We start from the raw sequence: 19201 nt of genomic DNA, 5'->3' as shown, positions 1-19201 counted from the left end.
TTGTTGGGTCTTGCATGTAAGCTACATTTGATTTTCAAACTGTTTTACAGTTGGAAAGTTGATCAGGTACTCTAACTCAACAGTAAAACTGAGACTACATAATTAGCTAAGCACTAAGAAGATTATATTCAAAGAGAGGAACAAAACCCAGAAATACATCCACACGAATTCACACATCCATCTTTACTGAGTCTGTCTGCACAATGTTGCCTGAGGCACAGGATAAGACGCTACAAGCAGCCTACTTCTGGACAGTCACAGCCTGTGTCTTCTCTATTCCTTGTTCCACAGGACAAGGAATAAAGGACTCTCATAATTACAAGGTGTATGAATCAACACAGACTATTTGGTGGCATGTCTCATTATCTTTTTTCTAGAAAAAAAAATTAACAGAAGTGAAGAAAATAAAAAGAAGCACAATAACAACAGGAACTGCCCATTCTCCTAAATAAACCCCAAAAGCCACTGACAATCAATCATTGATGCTCACCAGAGGTAACCAAATATGAGTGAGAACTTGCTCTCCAGAGCATGGTGGAAATCCTAGCCTAAAAAAGTTTCTCTTCCACTGTCTTTATAGTATCATTCCAACTCTTAGAAGTTCATACCAGTCTTAAAGCCTTGCGAATGCACATGCCATCTGGCAACATCTTAACAGCTGCTTTTCCTTAACTTGTGCCATTTTCCACAGATTCCCTTTTCCTCTATTTACGTTTTCTATCCAGTAGTTCTAGAGGTGGACAATAATGACACACACCTACTATTTATATAAAAGTTGCATAGAATTTCAAAAAGCACGTTACTTAGATGCCTCAATTATCTTTAAGTCCAAAATGAAATTTAAAGGAAAAGAAGGTAAAAAGGAAACTGTATAAGCTACAACAAAAATTATTCTGGCCTTCAGTTCCTCTATGTTCCTAACCAAACAGCTCTCTAGCAAGCTCCTCTTCAGTTGCCCATCAATTTCTCCTGCCTTTTGTGTCTCTCTGCAAAACATTCTATTAGTTTCTATTAAAAGAAAATAAAGAACATTTTTTTTTTAGTTCAAACTCTGTTCCCTGACTACGATCACATTTTTCTCCATAAGAAAAACCTTCTCATCTCTAAGCTGTGTTTTCTGGGCTACCTCAATCTACCTTTGAGATCATTAGATTCATTTCACAAATTTATCTCCTGTTCATCTCCATTGCTATCTTCCTATTTTACTCAAATTCTTTATGAAACTTTGTTTTCTCTGAAGTATAACATGCTGCTCTTTTTACATCCAAATCTTGGCTGATCTCTCTAAATTGGCCTGCCTCAGTTTATCCATGGCTGTTTTCATCAAGTTCTTTGCAAACAAGCACTTTCATGCTTTTCCCCACACCTGAATGAGCTCTTCTGCAAAATTCACATTGCAGCTTCTATCTGCATTAAAATCCCTGTTTGAAACACTGCTTTGCTATGAGACATGTATATGTGCCTGCAGAACCTGAAAACTTCGATTCCCATGCTAGCCTGTCTCAGTGTATGTATGTTCCCTCTCTGTGTATCACTTAGTTTCAACTTGTATCAGACCAGCTATACGGCAGATTATTGTATTCTCAGTCCAAAAATTTACCATGCTGCCCCTGGCAAATATCCTCATCCAGTATGTTGAAAGAATGAAATAAATGCATAGCTGCACCAGTGACAAAACATTTTTTCTGCTTCTACTATAACTTTTTATAATCTGCTTATGCCACATCATTCTTAGAAAATTCAACTTCAAATCCTGTAAATGGGAGAAAAGTGCTTTTTCTTGCTATAACCATACCTACAGTATAGGGTACTATGCTTCCTCTTGCTGAAATTTAGCCACTGAACTCCAGTGGCCAAGTTCTAGATTTTGGATCACCTCTATATCAAAGCCATATCCTTCCCAAAAAAAGAAAAGTTGTAAGGAAGAAATTAAGTGAAAAGTGAGGAAAGACAACAGTTGCCTCTTGACAAAAGAGTTTTTACCTTTCATTTCTCTGAGATAAAACTCAGGGAGATAACTGATTACACGTGATATCTCTCACTCCCATTTCGGAAAGAAAGATCACCAAAAAAACATACTGGACAAACAAGCTTGTGTAACTGATCTTAGTATTTCCTTCACCTCTGCTGGTCTCTTCCCATGCCTATGGACAAAGGCTACTGTGGTCTTACTTACTGTCACATATTGCTAAGTGATAGTTTCTGCATAAACTAGCACAGCCAGTCTTAGGTCCTGTATGAAAAGTCTGGCCCTATCAATGTGAGATGAAAGAGCCTTTTAAACAGTGGGTGGGAAGGACTACACTGGTATCAGCAACATAAGGTTTTGTGGTGAAAATGCAGCAACAAGAAAACTTATTTTCTGATTAAGAGTAATCCTGTAATCACCTTGGGAAATAATTCTGTATCGATCCACAAGGACGCCTTCACCTTAAACAACGTCATGCACAGAGGAAATCCACCTTACCCTGGCTTAGCTACTTCCCTGTTTTCTTGTTGGAAGCAACTGCAGTATAATTTTTGCAAAAAGATGTAACACCGAGCAGGACTCTATGTCTCAAACAATGGTCCAAAAAGCATTTGAAGAACCAAGTTCAAGTTTGGAACTGAGTCTGTAACACTGAATTAATACAAAAGAAAGGATTAAGTCAGTTCTCAGGCTAGGTATAGATTTCTGCCAGGGCAAGGTTCCTGGGTCAACTGCTTCCTGGCTGGTAGACTGCAGCCTCAGGCAACCCCTATGTGTTACACAGTACACTGTGCTAGTGTCCTCTACCACCAGCCAGTAAGTACATGGGAAAGTGAACCAAAAGGCCTGCAGAAGGGATGCACTCATAACAACTGACCTCGATGAAAGAGGAGGAGCAAGGGTATTATTAAAAGGACAGATGCTGAATGGAATTCACATAGCTGGAGAATACCTTGTTTTTAAAGGAAGGCTAAAAGGTATCTGCCTTTACACTTACCACAACCAAACAAAGAATGAGTATATGCTGCCATTTGACTTGGGATAAACAAGCAGGAATTCAATGTGGTAACAGAATTAAAGTCCAGCTGTAGCATGAGGTTCTCATGACCTGCACTTGTCAAAAGGTAGTAAATCTTTGGCCTCTGGTAATGATTTCTGTGACCTGAACTGCAACGAGAAGTCACTTTTGTGCATTCATTTTCTGACACATGCACATGAATAGACTGGAGGACCCAGTCTCCTGATGAGACCATAATGCACTGGTAAACACTATTGTAGTAGCAGAGAGTACGAAGGAAGTTTACATTTTGCAATGGTGTCTGTATACCACTAACTTCACCCTTTTACATTAGAATGTGTGGATAAAGGTGTTGAGTCATCTTACACTGCATCAGTAACCTGTCTAGGTTTGCCTTAAACCCTTCACGTCTCAGGTAAAAGGGAGTTCTATGGTTCCCAGGGTTAATGAAGAGTCATTTCCTTCAAGACAGATCTGTGCAGCCTGGGTGTCCAAAAATGCAATGGGAGGAGGACTTCTAGAAAACACAAAGGCAAACTGGATCAAGTAACCTGTGGTAAGTGTCTAAAACCCCAAATGACCCCTTGCCAAGTCCAATGGGAGAGAGCTAACATGTTTCCATAAGTTAGAGATGCAGGAGATGAAAGCAACTGAATGGGATATTTGCACTCTTTGAGAGTGTTTTCAAGACCGCTGATAAGAGACAATGAGGGGGTAAGAGCTGGCAATGACACCTGTAGTCTATGCCAGTGATGACAGTATCATCCCTTGTGTTCTTGTTGTTGAAACAGATTACGGGTGTGGAACACAAGAAGAGCAGCCACTCTACTAAGCTAAACAGGCAGATCTGCAACTTCTAAATAGCCATAAAAAATTCAAAAGGGGCTAAGAATAGTTCTGAAATCCTTAAATGTAGATAGCTGCTGAGTGTCCCTAAAGACAAAGGAGATGCCAGAAACTGACAAACAGAATAGCAATAATCTGTAACTAAATCTTCCTTGGAATCTATGGGATAGGATTCTGCAGAGGACACAAGCTATCAAGTGAGTTTGTCTCATAACTAGAGCAGCTGGTCAATCACCAAACATGAAATGAGCACACTTAATCAACCAAAATTATTTAGGGGCTTCAAACCTGCAGTGTGAGAGCATGACCGCTCAGATTTCTATTCTCTGCTGAAATAATCATGGAAGATGGAACCGGATGGATAAAGTTAGTGGCTCCTAGGAATACTGATGCTTCCTTTATAGTTGGAGAAAAAGAATGTATCAAAAGGCCTTCCCATGATTCAAACTGGTTTTAACTCTACATACCGTATTAACTTATAACCAATTACTGGCAGTTTCAATTTCCTTCAAGTGCAAATTGGAGGAGACTTAATTTGCTTTAAGAGACTTTGAAAGACTCTCAAACTCGCAAACCTGACCATCCTAAAACCTTCATTTCCAGCCAGCAGTACACAAAAGGTGATGTGTACCAGCTTCCTTGACGTTCCTCAATTGTAAGGTTCAGAATGAAAAATGAAGCACAATCTAAACTTGCTTGTTGAAATAGGTTCCAGGGCTTGTTGCCACTACTCAGGATTCAATACTTTTGAAAATAAGAGGGTAAAGGGCTATGCTGAACCAGCGCATCCTCACCTCTTCCCTCCAAACTAAGGCATATTCTTCTTCAAAGACGATATATAGTAGAGACTTTCTGGTGGTGCTGAGTTGCTGCAGAGGTGGGGAAACCTTTGGAGAATCCCTATTAAAACAAATGGTAGGAATGAAGGGTCTCATAAAGCCCTTTAGGTTGACAAGAAAGTTATCTCAGTGTCAGCCGTGTATCATGTTAATTAGCAATCGAATGCTGACAAGAACAGAAATCAGGGCTAATACAGCATCCACAGAATCCTTGGCATTAAGTAAAAAAATAATGCTGTCTTTCACATTAATACAGGAGTTGTTCTTGTCATCCCCAGGGGAGAGGCAGAACATCATTTCCCAACACTGCAATTAGTACTGTTGACTGAAGATAGACAGGACAAAAGCACAAGTTTGAGAGTGCTTCTCTTGCTTTTTTTTAGTAGGCATCAGCAGCAGAGCTGTCAGCACTTATCATTTGGGCTACTTGAGCTTCTACACAGACTCTACAGTAGCCAAACCAGAGCTGTTTTCAACATCCCATCCATTTGTTTTATCATTCCTCGAGAAGTGTGATGTTTGGCACTCCAAGTGCAACCTAATGGTAAAGATGGGGTGGCATACTCTGGGATGCCACTTCTGCTTAATATTAGGAAATAGCTAAGTTTTGGTGCCAACCTCAACCAGTTCTGAGGTTGATACACTCAACTGTTTCAGCAGAAATATATGAAATGCCAACTCCCTCCCTCTGCAACTGGGAAGTTCGGATAAAACCCAGAAAACTCAGTACTTTCCTATCCCCCTCGCCTCCACTGAGGCTATATAAATGCTAGTTATACAGCTCAGTCAAGCAGGATCATATGTTCCAAGTGACAGACAGATGGAAGATTATTTTTGAAGAAATCATTGGAAGATAAAAACTTTAACAGACGAAGGCAAACATGAAAAGGAAAATGCATGTTAGAGGCCTTTTTAAACACTAAGAAGTGCAGCATTGACATCAGACAATCACCACAAAGAATAGTAGCACATACAATTCTGCGTAACAACTGCATAGTATTAACCAGGCAGACTGTCAATTCTTTACTACAATGAACAGTTTTCAGTATACAAACATCACGGTCTAAAATTGATTGAAAAACATAAACATTTTATACTGTATTACAAGAATATATTCTAAATCATACCTCGGGTGCCAGGTATTCTGGAGTACCACAGAATGTTTTCATAGTTGCTGCGTCTGTGATTCCTTCTTTGCAAAGTCCAAAATCTGTAATTTTTATGTGTCCATCTTTATCCAACATTAGATTTTCTAACTGTGTGTTGGGGAAAAAAATGATCCCTTAGTACTTTTTAACAGGACAGGCTGACGCATTGTATCAGTTTTGTCAAAAGGTGCAGTATAATTGTTTGCAATAGAATTCGTTTGTGATTTGTTTAAAAAAAAAAAAAAAAAATACAGCATCTCTTATTTTACAGCACTCAATGGTGTTTACTGTTATACAATTTAAATATGTATTTAATGATTCAATACAGCTTACAAGAGTAAATCCCAGTCAATCAAAGTGTGACCCTTCATTCTGAAGTTTTACAAGTTTGGGGCATCTTCCATAGAACAAAAGCTAAACAATTTTTTTAATATTCTCAAGACAAAGTCAAGTAATTCAAGGTTGCAGTCATGGCTGTCATTTGGCAAGAATGCATAGGTTTCCTTTGCTGTAACATGACCTTCATTTATCAAGACGCATTTTACTTACTATATTGTCACAAAACAGTATATATCCATAAATCCTTTAATCTTGCACAATCTTTTCATTAACAGACAAGCTACTGATAAAAAAAAAACCCTGAGGTAAACTCCTCCTTGTATACTTGCAAAGGACACTGTCCTTGAATTGTGTATGCGTACCTCTGCATGTTCTGCATGCTTTTGAAATACACCATTCTTGCTTTGAAATGTGAAAACAGAATACAGCCAATTATGAAGTACTTAAACAACAGGAATAAAAACTGCTGCAGTGTTTACTGTGGACCATCTCAAAAGCATGGCTAACATTGTTTTCCCAAAAGCTTTTTATTAGCAGTACTCTAAATACAGATAGAAGTAAAACCAAGTAAAACATACTTCTGAAAAACTTTTCAAGAGAAAAGGCTTTTTTCCCCCTAATTATAAGGTGTGTAGTGAAATTACTAACAAAGAACAATTATAGCCCTGTCCTCTTATTATCATTCCTTGACTAGACAATTCCGTATTTTTCCAAGATGTCACAGTATTTCATGTTATTACAACAGATTCTGCTACAAACAAGAAATCCAGTGTTTTGTTTTCTACCTGCCTCCCCGAGCAGAACTTGTCTACCACTGCCTCCTTCTCCTTGGTTTCTGTACAAAGGAGTCCATGAATGAACTCCACTAGGCGTGCATGTACAATGTGAAAGCACAGTTCCTCATGCAAGAAATTAAAGGCTCAGCACAAAAATAAAATAGTCTTCTTGTGGAATTTAAAAGTTCCTCCCACGTAAGTCTGAAAATGTTCCTGTTGAAAGCAGAGGTGATTTTCCATAGAATTTGGTCATACTGTGCCACAGAGTACTTGGAGCTTCAGGCAACAACAAAGGATACACAACTGTATACATGGGCAAATCTAAGACAAACTATATTCCAGTATTATGAAACTTTCCCAAGATACAAAAGACAAAATAATTTTTTAATTGACTGAAATTCTTTTCCAATTGAAGTATTCTTAATTGTTTAAAATGTTTTCAAATCATACACGAACATAACGCTTTGGTGAGATAAACAGAATGTAGTCACATTGCCCCAATTCCCCATTTCCCTTGTTTGGGGACATTGAGAATTATATTTAAGATTTATGTTGAAATCCAAGTTAAGTTATAAGTAATGGAGTAAAAAATTAAAAAAAAATAAAAAATAAACCTATCAGAAGTTTAAACCTCCTTCAGTGCTATGACTAAGATACAGTGTTTCTGGGTTTTAATCAAGATAAAGTCAAGTAATGTAGCCGTCTAGAGATTACTGTATCAAACGACTTCCTTCAGCACACACAGAACTTTAAACTGAACACCGATTTTTTTCCCCATTAACTCTGAATAGTGCAACTTTATAATTACTTTGTGTTTGTCCCAATAGTCTCTGCAAAAACAAAAATTTGATTACTTTTTTTTTTTCTCCTTTTTTTTACCTTGAGATCACGGTACACAATCTTCCCAGAATGCAGATAGTCCAGGGCAGAGACAATTTCTGCACCATAGAAGCGTGTGCGGTCCTCTGAGAACACCCGCTCTCTCGACAAATGGAAAAACAGCTGCAGGGTAAACAGCAGGGACAGGATTGTAATAATTACTGATTTAGTGGGGGAAATTAACACAAACATAAAACACCTCTCATCACCATATTGTGATGATAGATAGTGTACTCTCAGTGGACACTCAGCACTCTTAGACAGCAGCTGGCTTATCTTTTCCAGGTTTCCAAAGGGAGAAAGCGAGCTGTTAAATCAGCGTTTTAATCAATATACCAATCTTGTTTAAGGCATTCTGCTTGCTACTCATTTAACCTTCAGTTACCAGAGGAAAAAAAAAGTAGGCAGCAGCAGCATCATTCTGTACTTCTCCCACCAGCACTTCTCAGATGTTTATTTTAAGCCACTGAGAAATATCACTAGAACAACCAGATTCTGGTTCTGCCTTAAGTTTTCCAGTAATTTATTAAGTTTCCTTCGAACTGACAAAAGTCTAGCTCTTCTGTGGACTTCAACTGAACAGGTGAACAGACATTTTACAAAGCCAGCATATTCATATTGGTAGGAATATTCTTAGTCACTATAAAAAAACAACACAACAGCAGCTTATAAAAACAAGTCTATGTATTTAGTGTATTCATTTATTAGCGGGAGTTGGAGGGGTGGGGGTTGTCTCTTCTTTAGTACTTTATAAGTAACAGACCTTTGCAGATACTTTTTCAACTAAAGTCTTTCAGTGTAAAATATTAGTCATTAAATGTTGCCAGTATATTCAGCTGCAGTGAAAAAGTGTAAGGTCAAGGTCCTGTAAAGCTGTCAGCATCTTACTGGATAAAACGTCACCCTCAGAACCTGGAACAACACCTAAAAAAGCAGAATTTGGCTATTTAAATGCTCTCTAAAATGGCTAGTTTTATTTACTGTGTTAAGAAAACCTGGGAAAGTCCTCAAGCAAAGATTAGTAAGTATGTCTCTGTATTCTGCTTAAGACCAAATGGATTGCCTGCCTTACTCCTTCAGGTTACGACGGTTTTGATTTTACAACAGGTAACAGTCAACAAAACAGAAATACACAAATGTGATCATCTATAAATTAAACAAGAGACAAGGAAATCCATATCAATAAAAATAACAAAAATGTGCTTAATTTGTCATGACCACATCCTACTTTACATCAGTAGCAAACCTACACTGCTGACACAGCACAGAACAGTGTGAGAATTTCTGCAGCTCTTTCCAGAATGTGGATTTCTCAAAGGGTAATTACAAAGTCAATCCTACAAACAACCAGAAGTCAACTTCTTTCCTGAAAATTTTATTTCAAAAAATGTATATTCCTTTCTTCTGGACTTAAACAAAGTTCCCACTAAAGTAAACCTTTTGTCAACATATATTTGTATAAGCAAAGACTTAACAGAAACTAGTATGGTTCAAAGAGAATATTTCATTTCTGTTCTTTGTACCTGAATTCCCCTTTCAATTTCTTTTTGAATTCTCAAGACGCACTGTATAAAAATGGAATACCTGCACGACAAGGAGGATCATTATTTTGTAGGTATTTCAATAGCTCCTGCTGCTCACTTCCCTGTTTAAGCACCCATCCCTGGTGGCAACATCAACCCTCCCTGTAGTAACCTGCTGTCTGTACTGAGGACTTCTTAATTGCCAGTGCAAACACAAGACCAGTACAGACTAAGTCTGCCTTCATGAAGTGCCTCACATATGAATTTGAGAAAATAATAAATAATTTTCTCAATTTTGTGGGTCTTTTCCACGCATTTCTGCAAGATTTCAGTAGGAAACAAACACCACTAAGTAGGTCTTCATCCAAGTAAAGCAAAACACAAAATTTGTGTAATTTATGCATTTATGACCATTCAGTGGTCTCTTTCATAAAAAATGAGGTAATATTAATAATTTTAAGAGTTTTGTTTATTTTGATGGACTCGAAGTAATCCAAAATAAAGGCCAACTTTCAGATCACTTTTGAATGTCTACAAATAGCAAACACTTCCAAAAATTTATAATATAACCTCCAGTTAGCCCTATATTCATATCTATGCAAAACGACTATTGCAATTTTCTGTATGAAAGAGACAAATCCAGGAGCTGAGCAGCAAAGTCTCAGAAAATTCTAAAACCTCAGGATACTTGTCAGCAACAGATGTATTAGTTTACATTAAAAAAAAAAGAAGTGTTCTGCTTTGAATCTGAGAGTTGAAAAACTGACAAGTCAGCATAACAAAATTTCATTTTCTTTAGCGTTTATTTCTAACAAAATATTCTTGACATTCATTCTAAATACTAACTTCAAAGTAAAATGACCAGCTAGAAACAACTAGCAACAGTTTTCTGTTTGCAAGAGACCATGAGTTCCCAAGACAGGTTATTTTAACATTACATATGACATAACAGTCACTCTTCAGAAGTATTTTTCTTCTTATTATAGTAACAATACTATACATATATACCAGTTTTGAAGAAAAAATTTATATTTAGATATAAAAATGTACGTGAAAAGTGAATTCATACATTCATACACTACATGCTAAAGATACTAAAGCAAATTTTAAAATTATAATAAAAAATCTAATTCAGTGAGATTACAGCATTATTTTCAGCTAATTATTTCATCAGTTCACTATTTTGGAATAATTATGCCACCAGGCTTTATTTACAATTGTCAGAGTAAGAATTAGATTTATTAAGTCAGAGAAGGAAAAAAATAAATCTGATGGAAGGATATGAAAAAAGCTAACAACATTTGCACTATTTATTGATTTACAGTTATTAAATATATGCTATAAAGTCACTGGAATTGCAATAGAAATAGCTTTGGCACAAAGAAAGCCATTTTGCACATTACATTTTTGATGGCATATATGAGGGTGCTATAGTTACAGTGAGGGCTGAAGCTATAAATTTCCTGGTATGCCTTTATTTAAAAACTGAAAAACAACGTTGCCATGGGGTTTTTTCCTAATAAAAAGTCTTAATGGAAAGATTTGAACACATAATAATAAAGATCAAACATAAAGGTATATCCAACTGCACTACCAAGCATGCCAAACAGATAAATACAACCTTGTATCAATTGATAAGTTAAACTTCTACAATGCTAGTGACATATTTAGCACAGTAGAAGTTGTATGACTGGCTCCTACTGTTGCATATTGGGTTTACTCAGCTCTGCAGTTGAACACATTTTATATTTGTCTGCTGATCTGACTCTTTAGCAAAGCATTTTCAGTAGCAGCTTTGAAAGAAATAAATATAGTACCCTTATCTTGGACTAGCATAACTTTATGCTAAGAAACACTCATTTACTTAAGTGTTTAGGAAAACAAAACAGGATACAAGCAAGATAAAAATGATAAAGCTTACAACAAAACTCAGCTATTTTTCATTAGGTATGTTGTAAATTCTCTATCTTTTTTCTAGACAGTAATAGCACTTGTTCAATTACAACAAACCATTTAGCTCTCTCTTGCCTAATGAACTGAAGTAAGAGCCACGGAAAATAAAAAATGCCAAGCGGAACAGAGATTCAGAATTCCGGTGTGCAAAAACTATCTGAACAAATTTTAGAGTCTCATTTATTATACAGATAATTACCAACCGAGTTTGTTACAAAGTATGGAATTTGGAATTATCCTGAAAGAGCAAAACAAGGAAGTTAATCAACTTATTAGTCAGCTGAACCAGTCTACTCTGCAGAGAAATGTAAGTAATAGATTACATTCCTAAAGCTTTTCAACCTTTAAAGCAAAATACTGGGGGAAAAAAAAAAAAACGGGGAAAAAGACAGTCCAAAAATATTCCAACAATAAAGAGCCATTCTTAGAATGTAATTTTTTATAGCACAGTTTATACTATTCTGTGGCCTGGAAGTTGGGGGAACACTATCATATACTACTAACATACTGTAATCACATCGTACTCAAAACTATAGGGGTTACAAAAGGAAGAGGAGGCAAATCAGGAAAGCCATCAATACATCCTTACACTTTCTTTTTTTTCCCCAAAAAAATGTTGATAGGACAGAGACAGCAAAAAATGCATAAAAATGAATGGGACTTCTTTTCTTTAAAGCAGGCCTGTGTTCATCTGTAAGTACTGATAGTTTTACTTATTTAAAAATATGTACATGAATATTCTATATTTTGAACCAAAGTGAAGAACACAGTTTACCATGCAATACTGTATGCATTTTTCACCACACACTCATAAAATATATGCCATTTCAAAGTCTTTATAATAGAATGTGGTCATCTCAACTACGCCAGCTGAGAATTAATTTTTTTCCTAAAATCAAATTTCAATGTCTTAACACTACTTTAATGTAATTCCTTCTCTATAACAATGCCATTGATAAGTAACCACAATGTTAGAAGTATCCTTTAGCTCCATACTGTAACATAGTTTATGATCAACAGATATTGCTAAGCGTTTCATCCAGAGTCCAACAGCAACACTACAAGAAGTAGAAGTTTTCAGTCCAGAACAAAGATTTCATGATTGGGCCCTTAAACAGAGAAAATTAACTGTAAAAGTTGTCAGTATAAGGAAGACATATTCAGTATTTCCGTCTGAATAATTTGGTTGGAAAAAATCCTCTAATGTTTTGCTTTAATATATTTAGCTACAGAATGTGCCTTTGGATTTTCTTTTAAAGAAAATCAAAAGATAATTAGACACTGTTTTTACCTTGTAAAAAAGCACACACATAGACCGGTAGACTCATACAATTACACTTTGATTATAACATGTTCCCTTACTAACTGAGCCTAACTAATCTGAAGTTATCTTAGTTATCTTTGCCTTATCTTCAAACTACCTATCTAATCTGAAGGTAAGGCAAAGATAAATTGCTACTATTCTGGTGGGACATTAAATTCAACATGGATCTAGATTTGTAACAGGTATAGATGATTCTCGTTTATAACAATTTTAACACAATCTCTTCTCCTCCGTAACGAAATTCAGTGACCCCCTTTCATCAACTGTTTTCCTTCTTAATCACAGGAAGAGGAACTGAAGACTCCTAGTACCAACTACACTTTTTAATAATACACTTTTTAATTAAAAGTGTAGTAGGGCAGAAACCTAAATGGTGGCATCTTGTTGCTTTCACCTGGGTGAGAGTCAAGAATGCAAATGTAAAGCTCAAAAAGTCTTTCATTCGGAGGACTGTTCAATGGGCTCCTGAAAGACATAATACATGAAAATTCCCAAGCAAATTACTCAGGCACAATTGTTTAAAAAGAAATCTTTAATCTAAAGGAATTTTAAACAGAAACACACTGAAGGTAGTACAGCTCTGGAGAGAGAAACATGGTACTGCTACAGTCAATTTTCCACTAGAAGGATATAATTAAAAGATGAATTTTCTAAACCTTCAACAGTGAGAAACCATTGTAAGGAAATGAAACTGTCTTTGAACAGAGAAAATGGTAGAGGGAAGCAGCAAAAGAAAAAAAATCTGTGTACCATATAGAAGATATGCTCAGAAATGGTTAAAATGCTCGCTAGAGTTTGTGCAACTTTTATTCAGTAGTTCCAAGTAAATAACCAGGGTACAAATATGAAACCTTTTGTATTTTTTAGCAGAGAGTGACTAAAGTCTAGAATTCACAGAAAAATTTAGTAAGATTAAAGATTTTCCTATTAAAAAGGAAAGTCTGTCCAACTTACTATTCTACATCTTTAGCCAAAAAGAAGCACATAAGCGAATCAGGAGAGTTTCTTCAAAGAAAATTGCCTCCTTAGTTAGGGAATGGTCATTATTTTCCACTGTGGCAAAAATTTAAGGTTAGATGCACTGAATTAGGCAACCACCAGCAAAGAAAAAGAGCAACTCTAACAAACAAGAGCATCACACCTGAAAAAAGCGACCCACCCTTGGCAAAGTACATTGCAATTATTTAAATCCCAGTAAGCAAAAGCAGGCTGCCACCAGGAGACCCATGACACAAGACGTCTGCAGCAGTTACCACAAAGGCACGCTACCCAATGCAGAGGAATGCAAGAAACACCTGATCAAAACATAGTGTCAGAGTATTCAATCATAAGAAAGGAGTTGAAAACATTATCTCTGGGCTCTGCTCTGCATTCAGATAGGGCAGAAAAGTATCTTGCAAAAAAGTAAGTGTCTGAACGACAGGCTGATTTTCAAAACACTCTCAAAGTACATCCCCTGAGATTACAGAAATCCAGTAAGATCTTACACAGACAAAACTTAAGAGCAATTAGCTAATTCATAAGGCGCCACTTTTAAAACTCACTGTAAATAGCACTGACTTAATATTGCTGGCCTAAGTTCAAGGTTAAATAAGCCCGCTGAGTGTCCAAGAGAAGGCTGTTATCTCATTACTGCTGAGGAAGATTTTTGTGTCTAGTCCAACTAGCCAAAATGGTTAAATGTCTGTGATGTCCAGAACTGGGTTTATATATATTGAGTCAAAAAGCCATCCTCCCATTCAAGAACCCTATAGTACCACCTTTAGTCATGGCTGGTAGAAGACCATGAACAAGTTAGGATGTAAATGAGCTTCAGATTGGGCACTGAAATCACCAAAGCAACAAATGCAAGACAGGCACTCTGGGCGTGCTCAGGCATTAGGGTTATAGCTGAAGACAGTTTTATTGTAGGAGAACACAGCAAAAAGATAACGAAAAACATGGTACCATGCTGCAGCAATTCCTGAATGAAGGAATAGTTTTCTAATAAAAAAAGCTAGTGGAAACACTTAGTACTTTAGTGTTATTATGCAGCATATAGTAGACAAAATAAGGAAAACCCCCTAGTTAATGCTGTAATCTGACACAGTCTGAATAACAAACAGCACTTAAAAGGGAGATGAAAGCCCTCTTCTTAGATTGCAATTCTCTTTAAATCCACTTGACGGATATAGTTTTGATATTACATTCTTCAGGAAATAACTGGAGGACAGCAACGGCTTAAAGGCTAACGACATTAATAAGTTTAACACTTAACTTCAAATTTCCAAAGGACACAGCAAGTGAAGAGGAAGAAGTAATGAAAAATACAAACACTTTTCTCATACATATTTGCAACAGCTACAGCAAAGGAGAAAGCACATATTTCACATTAGGACAAAAATAAGACTAGTCCAACATTATTTTTGCTTGTTTGCACTAGATTATGACCATTTCATGCCAGAACATGCTATAATGCGCTTGAGGAAAAAACAGTAAGATATTTGTAATTATCTCTCTACCATGAAATTATCTTTCACAAATCTAATTTTTCCAGAATAAGAACTATTTTTGATCAAAAAACTGCCTTTTTTTTTTGACAGCACAGTTGTAAAACACATCCACATTTTTTTTAAATAACAGTTTTAAAAAATACAAAGAAAAAAGACAACTTTCAAAGGCACTAGAAAGCAAACAAGGCAAGAAAAATAATATCTTTTAAAGTGTAACCCAGTGACAGCATTACTATTAGAAGTGCAGAACATCTTTTTTCTACTTACCTCTCCTCCGTTAACATACTCCATCACAAAACACAAACGATCCTTTGTCTGGAAGGAATATTTCAAGGACTTGCAAAGAAAACAGCAAAACCGAACAATTATCATCTTGTATTAACACAATTTCTTGCACTTAAACTGTAGCAAAATTTAATTTTATCCTCTTAAGCAGACAATTCTGATTTGGTGAGAACTGTCAGAGTAATTAAAAGTGGAAATTCCTATCTGGAGCTTGTGACGAATTAAAACCTTCATGTCTTCCTTCATCTCTGCCACATGCCCACTGATATGAAAACATCATGCTTGTTATAATAAAATTCTACATAGTTACTAAAATTCACAATTCTATATGGCTTTCTAACTGCCATATATGGAACCAGCTATTCTCACTCATTTTATGATGTCCACTTCCACGATGCCCATGAAGAGAGAGATTGCCATGCTTTTTTTCATTTCTCCCATATCAAAACTTAAAAGTGATCTAAACCTCCAGCCTGCTTTCATATCCAAAAGGAGTCTCCAGTTTCACATACCATGCAGTGTTAAAAACATTGACAAATGAATATATTTATTTACATATCATTTAAAAATTGTAACAAATGTTATTAACTTAATTAAAATTTTTGACTTTTCAATGTTGATTTCATTTAGCTTTGAAAAATTACACCAAAGCAAATCTACAGATACAGTTCAAAAGAAACAAAACACAGTAGAACTACACATAACAAAATCATTAGGAGACTCGTGTGACTTAAAATACTGCATTTGTCCTTAAAATATTTGCTTAAGAATATCAGAGACATTTAAAGATACAACGGCAGTAATTTGCACAATTTGACTGCAATTAACACCTACTCCTGCTTACCTTCACACTCTAAATTAAGTAACTTTAGGGGATCTCGTTTCTTTTGATTGAATTTCCAAGAATATTTTGGCCAAGCAATGTGAATGCAATCCTCTGCTTTCTAAAGGGTTTGGTTCATGATTTTCTAAATAGGAAAGCTTCCATGTTATACTCTGGTATTTTAATACAAAAAAGAAAATCATTTTTCCCTACCTTAAAATACATGTTAATCATCTTTTGAAACCAATGAAAAGATTTTCTAATACATTCTCAGACCAGAGGAATCAGAATTACTTCTACATAAGTCAGTTGTAAAATTAAAGCTATTAATCATGATTTGTCATGAATCTCAAAATTTTCAACTTATTTGCAATAGCTTCAATACCTTCTATTAAATATAAACCATATGAAGACAATAACACTGAGGTAGTGGGGTTTGAGCTTTGCTGCTCCATGGGCTACTTATGTTGAACAAGTATTAATTTTTATCTTTTTATAGAACTCAATTTTCTTGATAAAAATTACTTGATATTATGTGATATCAGTAACTTTTATTAAGAAAATGTTCAACTTGTGATTTTTGTATATGAACAACAGTTACATTCTACAGTCAACTGGAGTGCAGCTGAGCTGCACAAAATGGTTAGAAACTTACTTTCTGAACTCTTAAATACATATTCTGATAAAGGACATGAGAAGCACTAGATAGCCACTACTTGTTTACAAATAACCACACGAAAGACTTCAAAATTTGTTTGTAAATACTGTTCATAATGAAATACCCATCATGTTGAAAATCACCTGCTAATGTACTTAAAACTAATTCCTAATACTTACTGTTAAAAAAGGGTGTCTCGTATTTTTCAATACTCTGCTTTCTGTAAGTGTATGAGCTACTTCATCCTGAGAAATAAAGAGTAGAAGAAGTAAGTCTGAATTAACATATAAAATTGTCATTGAATTATTTAGGAGGAAAAGGTCAACACTTTCAAAAAGAATAAGCTTCAGTACAGTTTTGGAAAATGATCAAACTTGAAAGAAGCATGAAAAATAATTCACATTTTCTGAGAAAAGATTTTAAAGTAAATTTAAGTTTGGCAAAATACAATTAATGGGTTTAATTTTAGTTTTTTCTTATTTTCTTGCTTTAAATGAAATCTTTAATTTTATATCCAGTGTTGGGAAGTAAGAAATTATAATATTGGATTTGATAGTTTGAAAATACAGACATCACAACTTCACATTTCTGGTATGAATCATCTGAACGACATATCTACAGGGAGATTGAAACAATTTACAAGAAACGTACACGTAATAACTCAGAGGCATCCATAAAACTTAGCCTAATCTAGTCTAATGTTAAGTAAAGACAGTTTTGCTGTTTTTAAACATGCACTTGTTTAGGTGTTTGTTTTGTTTTTCTTTAACTTTCTTTTATATGTAGCCATCCAAAACTCACTCCTTCCCTCCATCCCTCATCCACTTTGGCTGTCCTTAAGAGCCAAGTGAGCAGTGCTAACCTGACTGGGAGCGATACCCTTCCTCAAGGGCAAACACCCTGTCCATGGGAGGTGGGAAGATGTCCATACAACCTCACCTCCTTTCCAAGCAGATTTTGAGAAAGAGGCCCTCTCACTATCCCCCCTGCCAGGGGGGATACCAAGAGAGGTACACATGGGAGGCAAGAAACAGCCTGGAGGGATGACGGGGAGCCCCCAGTGGCAGGGCTATGGCCCCTCATGCCACCAGGTTTGCAGAGAAGAGGGCAATGCAGGGGCAAGGGGGAGAAGATGGCAGGAAGAGAGCTCACCCTGCACTACATTTTCTGCAGGGCTAAGCTACCACTATTATATTATGCAAAACTGAAGACTAACATAGTGCAACTCAAACCTCAACAATAGCCCTTCAGAAGTAAATATATTTAGTCAGAGTATACTTTATTATTCCTACAAATAATATCAATATAACATTATTGTACTACATGCTTAGCAGACAGTGCTCTGCAGATAAGGTATTACTAAACTAGAAAGTAAACACAGATGTCAGGAGTTTTAAACTGGACTTAAAAAATTGTCAAAATAGGAAGTTAAACAACAACAGAGTTAGTGGTAAGAAATTATGACGTCATTTAGCTGAATCAGTGCAACCCTGAGTCTATACACTACAACCACACACTGGGGTTAAAACAAAAAACTCTTCAAGGAGATAAGCAAGCCTAAATTTAGTTCTATTTATTTATTTTTCAACCTCAGTGTTTCACCAGATACAGGGCATAAAAAGCTGGCAATGGCCAGTTTTTCTGGAATTGCTTCAGAAGTTTGTGATACTGGTAGCAATTTCCTGGTAACTGTACTATTAATCTGTCATGAAAATTTAGGATCAACAGATTTAGTTTGAACTGAGCAGATGCTATATAACCTTCTAGATACAGCTGTCAATGCATCACTTTTCTCCTTTATATTATGTTAACTGTTAGGGTATGACCTTCTACAGTGCATATTGTATCACATTATAGGCTGGGTTGGAACTGCAGATCTCTACCTAGTGACAGTACCCTTAGCACTGATCTCCAGAGTTAAATGTTATTGATAAATCCCCATGGCATACTTACACTGGGTTAGACAGCTAAGTTCAGGCCCAAGTCTGCTTATGTTTTCAGTTTGGAAAGGAGTGGGAAAACTGGTATTTGGTGACTGTAGGTAAAAAACCAAAATCCCTTCACTTGTGAAGATCTAAGCATAGTCTATTTTTTATTTTTTCATTAGTTTCTTATCAATATACAGCCATACTATGATAAACTTAGAGGGACTCCATCCAAAATAAAATCCCAGTTTTGAGGAAGTCAAATTTAAAAGACTGAGGTGCTCCCATTTTCATCACAGGATGAAAGGTGTCTTTCCTTACACACTTAATCTTCTCACTGGTCAACAAACAGGCAGAAAAATGACCCTGGGACTGGTTTTAATTGTGTCTCCTGGTGATAAGAG

At 36.0% G+C, this 19201-nt stretch overlaps 1 protein-coding gene across 1 annotated transcript in view; it reads right to left on the bottom strand.

The window, feature by feature from the left end:
- AKT3 (AKT serine/threonine kinase 3) overlaps positions 1–19201 on the bottom strand; it is a 150893-nt gene that overhangs the window by 27788 nt on the left and 103904 nt on the right. The window contains exons 7-10 of the mRNA XM_080614898.1: positions 17052–17117; positions 15374–15442; positions 7815–7937; positions 5800–5928 (exon numbers count right to left, since the gene is read on the bottom strand). Of these exons, the coding sequence (XP_080471024.1) occupies positions 5800–5928; positions 7815–7937; positions 15374–15442; positions 17052–17117 (387 nt within the window). The remainder of the gene's footprint in view (positions 1–5799; positions 5929–7814; positions 7938–15373; positions 15443–17051; positions 17118–19201) is intronic.

The sequence above is a fragment of the Psittacula echo genome (assembly GCF_963264785.1).
Source record: "Psittacula echo genome assembly, chromosome: 4".
NCBI lineage: Eukaryota > Metazoa > Chordata > Aves > Psittaciformes > Psittacidae > Psittacula > Psittacula echo.
Note: the sequence above shows the minus strand (reverse complement) of the source record. Positions and strands in the feature narration are given on the sequence as shown.